Source organism: Trachemys scripta, chromosome 1 (genome assembly GCF_013100865.1).
Source record: "Trachemys scripta elegans isolate TJP31775 chromosome 1, CAS_Tse_1.0, whole genome shotgun sequence".
NCBI lineage: Eukaryota > Metazoa > Chordata > Testudines > Emydidae > Trachemys > Trachemys scripta.
The window spans coordinates 35,499,387-35,507,574 of NC_048298.1; the positions used below are offsets into that span (position 1 = coordinate 35,499,387).

The following is an 8,188-nucleotide window of genomic DNA, read 5'->3' on the forward strand; positions in this document are numbered from 1 at the left end:
GGGTTGTTAGGAAGATGGTTATCAGTTGTATTGCAGAAAAGGTAAAATTGATTTATAAAAGTACATTTAGTACATGAAAAAGTTTGAAATCAGAGCTAAGCTAAAGGTGTACATAAATAGGCCTGCTTGCCAGCTAAATCAGAGTGTAAAACTCAAACAGGGTTCTGATGTTTAACAAGTAGAATCTCCCATGATCTAATTAATGCTACTTTCCATATTTTGCAATGTCAAGATCCAGCCTCATATGCAGAGAGGAGGCAATAAGGAAAAGAGTCCTAGAACAATTAAATTTTAAAAATCAATGCTTAACAGGCAGCAGTCCTGGTAAAACCAAGAGCAGTCACAGATGTATTAGCACACAAAGCCAGTTAATAGAATTGTATTAACAAAGGTCATTTGCAAACCTACAGCTGTAGTATAAACCTGTTTTTGCAAAGAATTATTATTCACTCAGGATATGGTACTCTAGCCATTCAGCTCTCATTAGAACATAGGGGAGTTGCACAGCTAAAGCCTTGTGCATCATTTTGAGAATATACCTTTTATGTTGAACTAATCTCAGTGGGGAGTCAGCACTAACACTGGTGTCCTTTTGACCTTTTTCCCTTTTAATATATTTCGCCTCAGTAGCAAAAGGTGAGAATGTGTTTTTCAATTGCAAAACAGAACATTTCATCCGTGGTTTTCTACAAATGTAAGGCATGGCCTGTAAAATGTACACGTGGAAAATGTCGACAGTCCCCAATTCAGACATTCATTTGACACTTAATAGATTTACAGCTATGCTTTTAGGGTTGCTTTTTTGGTGTTCCTTTGAAACTTACTCATAATGGTAGGCCTCACTGACACCACTCTCAACAGCTGCTAGTATGTGTGAAGCTACTGGAGTGGAAATGTTAATTATCATCAGCTACTGGAATTTCTCTAGGGACTACTTGTGGCCGGACATGTGCTTCTCTAAAGCACTTCAATAGGCCTTTGGAACACCTCTTACAACTAAAAACAGTTGTCTGAACCATCGCAAAAGAGAAAACCCTCAGGTTTTTACCTTAATGTTCTTTTCATAGTGTATGGTTTGTAAAGTCTCTCAGTTTCCCTGGACATAAGTTATCTAAATCATGTTATATACTTTGTGTACAAACTACAAATTTAGTTACCTAGTGACTAGAGTTGGCATGCAAGGTCTGAATTTGCATCTAACAATTTTTTAGGAGCATCTAAATTGAAAGGCAAATGTACACACACACACACACACACACACACACACTAGAGTATTGGAACAAGAGGTGCTATTGAGGGATACACCTGATTTGATACTCTCCTTACTTGGATCAACTGAAATAATTAGAGTATCCGCTTTATGGAGAAAGAGCTACTTAAACTCCTCTGATAGCCATTTCCATCACAAAACTGCAAGAAAACGGAGGTGTCCTTCCCACTTTTGTTTTATCTCCTGCTAGTCAGTGGCATTTTGAGTCTAACCTTATTAACCCTAAAGAGCTTGATCATATGCCCACAGGGAACCTAAATATCAGCAGATGAGCTGGCAGAAGATAGAGCTCCCAGGAAGGGAAAATAAAGGGGGGGGGGGGGGGGGGGGAGAAGAGGGGAAAGAGAAAAAAAAAAGTAAGTGTTTTTAAGTCCTGACTTTCACTATTATCATAGGTATTGCATAGTAGTGCTTCAACACAGTAACCTATAACATGGCTTTTATAATGGTGGAAACTTGTAGTCAAACTTTGCAAGCTTCAAAAAGTGGGCATTTCTGCTTCTGTTCACCCCTAATTAACTGATTATCAAATTCAGCCTTCTAGTTTTATTGAATATTCATGTCTGTTTCCATGGCAATCACAACCCTAGGCTTGACTTCACTATAGGCCTACATAATGTGAAACTTGGCTGTCACATTTGATTCCAAACATAAAATTTGAAATAGTAAGGGGAATATTGTGAGTAGTTTGCTAGCTAACTTCTCTGAATCAAAAGCATTCATGTTTCTCAAAAGTGTTTTAGTTGAAACTGCCATCATTGCTTGGACTCCTCATTGTACAGATTGATGCACAGGAAATTTTTCCTCCCCCCAAATGGGGTAAGTTTACTTTCCACTACATCCAATTGTGAAATAGTAATCCATAATTAAGTAGAAAAAGGCTTCTTTGTTATGGTTTAGGAGGATGTGAACAATAGTTTACGTACCAGCATATTCAAAATCCACAAGTTCTATATAGCAGCACCTTTTTTTTTTTTTTGAAGAAATTTCACATAGATGTAGTCAAAGTGAGTGTGCTTAAACAAATAGGAACAGTCTGAAAAGAAGATAAGTTAGAGCCTATTAATTCTCTGGCTCAGCTGCTGGAGCCCCTTAAAATTATAGTATAAATATTTGGAGAATGTAACAGCTTTGTTCCCTGTGTGGTCTGAAATGTAATTCTGAGTACAAGTGAATACACAACACAGTACTGTTATATACAAAAAAAGTTTAATTGAAATACCTGTATAAAAAATATGATCTCCATACATTTCACACTGTTAAACAGAAGAAAAAAATCCAAATCCAAGCTGCACAAATGCAACCAGAACACAGAAACACAGCTATTAAAATAAATTAATGTTTATGACTCTGCCACCCTACCTTCCAGAGCCAATACACAAAGACTGTACAATGTCAATAATTTAAAACCCTTCCAAATAGCATTACTTTACATTACTGGTAGAATACCAGACAAAGGCATACTAAACTTTAAAGTCATTCTATTTCCCTTAAATTAGACTTTGTACAACATTTTCCATCTTCCAACAGAAACTGGTAAGGTCAGAAAAAAAAAAAATGTTTTGTTTTTTTAAACAAAAGTTAACAGGAATGCAGAAAAGAGTGTCATGGGCAAACCACTAGAATTCCCATGGGGAAGGGGGAAAGCAGTGTTGAATATAACTCTAACCAAATAAATTAAGCAAATAAATAGCCACAGTTGAAACTGTGGGAGGTCTTCTAAAACTTCAAACAAATAAATAAAAAAAAAATAAAAAAACAACTGTATAATACATGGGAAAACCAAATTTACATAAACACATTATACAGGTATGGAAAAAAGTAAAGTCCTTGAATATTGCATTGATTGTGCATTTAACATGCCCATACATACTGTAAGACTCGCAGGTTGACAAAAGGAGATAGGTGAAGGGAGGGCGGGATTGAGAAAGGGGCTTCGCATGCCCAGTGGTAGAGATGATAAAAGAAAACAAGAGTGAATGTTCCTGATTAAAAAAAAAAAAAAAAAAAAAAAGCTGATATCTGTTCATATTTGTATGCAGGCTATAGGAAATATTTTGGAGCAGCAGAGGTGGGTTTGGGGGCGGGATGGGGACTGGAAGGAGTGAAATGTCTGTGTTCAAGTATTCCATCGCCAGTGGATGGGACTACTTCATTCAATCACCGAACATGTTCTCCAATGCATCATAGGAGCTGCTTCCTCCAGCACTCAGTCTAAAGGGAGCAAAATCCTATAATGAACTGGATCTTCTTTGGACATACACAGCTCAAAAAAGAAAGTCCCACTGAAGCAGCTTTCAAAAAGGCACTCAAAAGCAAATAAAAATCTAGTCCAGGCTCTATGAGAGCAAAAAAGTTTACCATGTATTCAAGAGGTCACTGCTTTCTTAATAAGGTCAGTCTTTTGACTAAGTACTGGCCTGCAACTCCCAAACATCAGCGTTTCCAAAGGAAATTTCTCATTCCAAAGCAGAAACCAGCAAAAAGGGAAAATAAAATCAAGTCCCTCAGACAAAGATTCAACTACAGAATAATGAATGCATTTTTCTAGCCCCTCCTACGTATTGGCAGCAGCACTGTGGTCTTTCTGCTTGTAGCTCCCCTCCCATTGCAAGGTCCTTAGTGTTTCACAGACTCTCATTACTTGAACTTGTGCTAGATACATCAGTATCAAGGGTCCGAAGCCTTATGTCACAGTCCTCAGACTTCACTACTTCAGATTTGTGCAACCATGCATGGTCAAAAATTTGTTCGAGTGTTGGTCTGTCTGAAGGCCTCAGTGAAAGGCACCATTTGATCAGCTGCTGACATTCTGAAACAGATGAAGTAAACAGACGACATTAGACTACAAAGCAAAAAGAATCTCAAACAGAAAATCAACCATTATCATAAATTAAGTGTTAGTAATTTTTTTGTTTGAACTCACCAGGTGATATTCGTCTCCTGAAGTATAACCGTCCTCTCAAGATCTCTTCATCTTGTTCAAAGGGAATGTCTCCACAAACCATATCAAACAGAAGCACTCCCAAGGACCACACTGTTGCTGACCTCCCATGGTATCTGTGGTATCGGATCCATTCTGGAGGACTGTACACTCTCGTTCCTACAATGAAAAAATAGCATCCCCTAACATCAGCAAACTAAGTTTTATTCTGCCCCCCTAACATTTTAGTTGGGCTGCCCATGCATATCAAACCACACAAGAATAAAAAATTCTAAATATTTAAAAATCATAGTGGGCCAAATTCATCCCCTGTGAAAGTCCAGAGAAGCTGGCTACAATTACACCAGGCATACATTTAGGCCATTAGCTTGTGCTGTTCTGTTGTGATGAATAACATAGCTTCCATCAGCTGACTGTTTACTAAGGCATGGCTCCCTTTCACTGACCATGTGGCGTCTACAGCATCACACCAAAAATAGACACAAAAGGACAAAGGGAATGGGGAGGGGGCAGGAGGAGAACGAGAAGAGAAACAGAAGGTGAAACTCAGGTCGATCTTATTACATACAGCTAATCGGCTTTATCCAATTCCAAGACAGTGTGAACAAAATACAGACTTGCTCACAAATTAATTTTTCAGAATAATCAAAAAAGGCTACTCCGGCTCTCTGAAAAGGCTCTTAGAAACCACCCTCCCTTGGCACTAGGCTGTTCCTTGGATACCAAACAAAAACTGGAATTTGTGATGCTGACTGTCACATGGCCAGGAGGTTCGGGTTTCACAACAAAACAGATGTTAAGTGCAGCAGCTGACGACAGAGAAAGGGAGGGGGAAGTCCCTCATCTATATCAAGCACACTCACAGCTAGGGGAAAAAAATATATCTATCATCTCTTCCTTTTCAAGAAGCATTTCAGTTTTCCTATATTAAAAAACCCAAATTTAAGTCATTTAAGGGGCATATATAATTTACCCCAGGATTTTAAATCTGCAATGCAGGCATCAGCTGGGTTGAGGGTAATTCATTAAATTAGAAATCAAAATATATGCATTGCACATAGCAAAGATGGGAACGCCTGGCGCTGGTGAAGCCTCAATGTAAACAGATCGCCCTCTAGGAAAAATGCCTTTTCCAAGGCAGGGAAATATAAACTGCTGCGTCACTGCCTGGAATCGCTTCTTTCCTACTCAACAGAACACCCCCAACCGCCTCCGGTGCACAGGTTTAAATTACCCGCAGATCCATTACCAGCTACTGCAGCTGCAGAGCCACCTTGTTGTTGTTCTCAGGAGCTAAGAATGTGACTAAACCACGCAGGGAGAGCGCATCGGGTAAGCCCCGGCGCAGGGCTTTGCTGTCTCACCCGCACGGAGGCATTTTGGGGACGGGAGGGGCACATACCATCGAAGTCGGTGTAGACAGTGTCCTTAAGGATGGCTCCGGAGCCGAAGTCGATCAGCTTGAGCTCGCCTGTCCTGAGATCCACCAGCAGGTTCTCGTCCTTGATGTCCCTGTGCACCACGCCGCAGGTGTAGCAGTGGCGCACCGCCTCCAGAACCTGCCGGAAGAAGCCCCGGGCCGTCTCCTCGTCCAGGGCCCCCTTCTCGGTGATGAAGTCGAAAAGATCCTTCACCAGCTCGGGCCGCTCCATGATGATGAGGTAGCCGTCGGGCCGCTCGTACCAGTCCAGCAGCTTGATGACCCCTCTAAAGCCGGAACCCACCTTCTTCAGCAGCACGATCTCCAAGGGCACCATCGCTCCGCTCTGGGCAGCGCAAAGAGGCAAGGGCGGCGGTCACTCACCGTGCAGCCCGGGCGGGGAAAACCAGCCTGCCTCCCCCCTTCCCCACACGCGGGCTCCGCCGGGCAGAGGCGCACACACCCCACGCGCCGTGCACGGAGTCTCCCGCAGCAGCGCGGGGGCTGGGGAAGTCCAGCGCCGCTCCGCTCCGCTGGGGGGCTCCGCGGCTGCCGCAGTCAGAGGGGGAGGGGCCGGGGGAAGAAACCCGCCAAAATCCCCCCAATGTAAACAATAACACAGGGGCGGGAGGAGGGACCCAGCCCTCTCGCCACCCAAACAATAGCCAGCCTGGTGACTGCCGGGCGGGGACAGCCGGCTCCCAGCTTCCCTCGGACCCACCGCGCGGTTACAGCCGCTCCCCAGCGAATACTTACAATGGTGCCCCACTCGGTGACCCGCTCCTTCACCACATGTTTCACGGCCACCTGGGGGGGAGAGAAGGCGCGGTCAGAGCGCGGTGGGGACGAGCCTCCCCCGCTCTGCAGCGGCGGAGAGGGCTGGGGCGGCTGCGACGCGCGACCCTGCAGCCACGCACACGCCGCCCCGAGTAGACAGCAAGACACAACTACGCAGCCATGAATAGCCCCCCCGTTCTCCTTACCGGCAAGCCGTCTGCTATCCTGGTCCCCGCGTACACCGTGCCGAAGCCCCCGCTGCCCAGCACGGAGCCCACCTGGTAGACTTTATCGAAGGGCTCCTTCTCCGATTTCGCTAGAAACGGAAAGACAAATCAAGAGAGGTTGGAGTCGCCCTATTAAGAAGGCAGGACACGAGGCAGGCGAGAGGAAGCCCCGCCAGGGGAGCCGCATGGCTGTTCACACCGGCACATGCGGCTCTTCATCCTAAGCTCAGCGAGCAAGGGGAAGCCAGGCGGTTTTTTGTGCTGTACGCCGGCAGCGATCCGACAAGCCGCCACCCAGAGCCAAAATATCCAAACACGCCCCACTGGAGGGGGGGGGGGACGCGGACGCCGCGCACTCTCCCATAACAACCCAACTAACCGGGGAGCTGTGCCCATCCCTACGCGGCGACACGCTAGCAGGGAATGTGACAGCCGAGAAATCCTCGGAGCTTGCAACCTCCCCATTAAAAAAGCGACGGGCACCGCATCGCGGCTGGGTCACAACCAGCGAGTCGCTCACTGCGTACCTGGCTGGAGGATTTTCACCGGCAAGTGATCCATGCTGGTGGGGTTGCAAATGTGAGCGAGGGAGCCAAACTTAGAGAGCAACATCTTCCAGAGGAGCCGGGGGAAGGGGGAGGAAAGAGATCCTGCAGCGAAACGTAGAGTGTGTCCTCCGGGCTAATTATTCAATTAACGAGCTGCTGGGGAGGAGCGCCGCGCTCTCCTTCCCGACCCGGGAGGGGAGCTGCGAAGCGGCTGCCTGGCTCCCGCTCTGCTCTCCCCGGTCCACCAGCAGCAGTTGATGTTGTAGCAGAGGGTGGCAGACGCCTCCAGAAATAAACAGCCACAAAGAATCCAAGCTGAAGCGGCGTGGAGCCCTTCGACAAAAAGCAATCAATAACAGGGGCGATGCTCTGCTTCTCCCAGCGCAGCTCAACGCAACCCTAGATGCCAGCAGGGCTGCGGAGAAAGTGGGTAAAATCCGCCCCGGCTAGAAGGACGCTTGCTCGGGGCCGCTGAATGACTGCGAATTCAATCCAGCGCCGCAGTAAAGCCGTCACCCCTGGTGCAATAGCAGCAGCAGCGCAGCCTCCTCGGTGCCTGCTCACTTCTGAGCTCAATTACAGCAGGAGCTGCCTCTTAACTCTCAATGTTTTGGTGCGGAGAAGAGACACAAAATATCCCTCCGCGGGGGAGTGGGAAAATACCTCGCTGTGCCTGTCGGATTACTTCCCCTCCCGTAGAGCACACCGCGCTGGGATGTCTTCGTGCGGTCTACGGCTCCGGCGGGGACTGCAAAGTCCCAGCCCGCAGTAAATACAAGGGAGGGGGAACTGGAACTACTTATTTGTAGTAATAGACGCGCAGAGTTACACTGTCTGAAATTTTCAACACACACTAGCAAAAAGAGGGGGGGAGAACGAGCAAGCAAGATTCTCTAATTTGCATTACTTTATCAGTCAGCCAATGAAGGGCCACCTTTTCAAAGGGGGGTATCGAGCGGTGGCCAATCAGGAAGAGGGTCTGTTTGCATATGCTAAAATGGG

At 46.1% G+C, this 8,188-nt stretch overlaps 1 protein-coding gene across 1 annotated transcript; it reads right to left on the reverse strand.

Annotated features, from left to right (window-relative positions):
• Positions 1-2,460: 2,460 nt before the first annotated feature.
• On the reverse strand, positions 2,461-7,748 carry PIM3 (Pim-3 proto-oncogene, serine/threonine kinase). Its single transcript, XM_034767331.1, has 6 exons — positions 7,166-7,748; positions 6,618-6,727; positions 6,391-6,441; positions 5,617-5,980; positions 4,197-4,373; positions 2,461-4,082 (listed from the first exon to the last, which is right to left on the reverse strand). Exons 1-6 carry the CDS (start codon positions 7,248-7,250, stop codon positions 3,898-3,900), a joined length of 972 nt encoding a protein of 323 aa, XP_034623222.1. The 5' UTR covers positions 7,251-7,748; the 3' UTR covers positions 2,461-3,897.
• Positions 7,749-8,188: the final 440 nt, after the last annotated feature.

Coding starts and splice junctions, on each gene's coding strand:
- PIM3 (XM_034767331.1), bottom strand. CDS start 7,250: ATGTTGCTCTCTAAGTTTGGCTCCCTCGCTCACATTTGCAACCCCACC. Junction 6,728..7,165: donor GGTGAAAATCCTCCAGCCAG/GTACGCAGTGAG, acceptor TTCCGTTTCTAG/CGAAATCGGAGAAGGAGCCC. Junction 4,083..4,196: donor CAGGAGACGAATATCACCTG/GTGAGTTCAAAC, acceptor CATCTGTTTCAG/AATGTCAGCAGCTGATCAAA.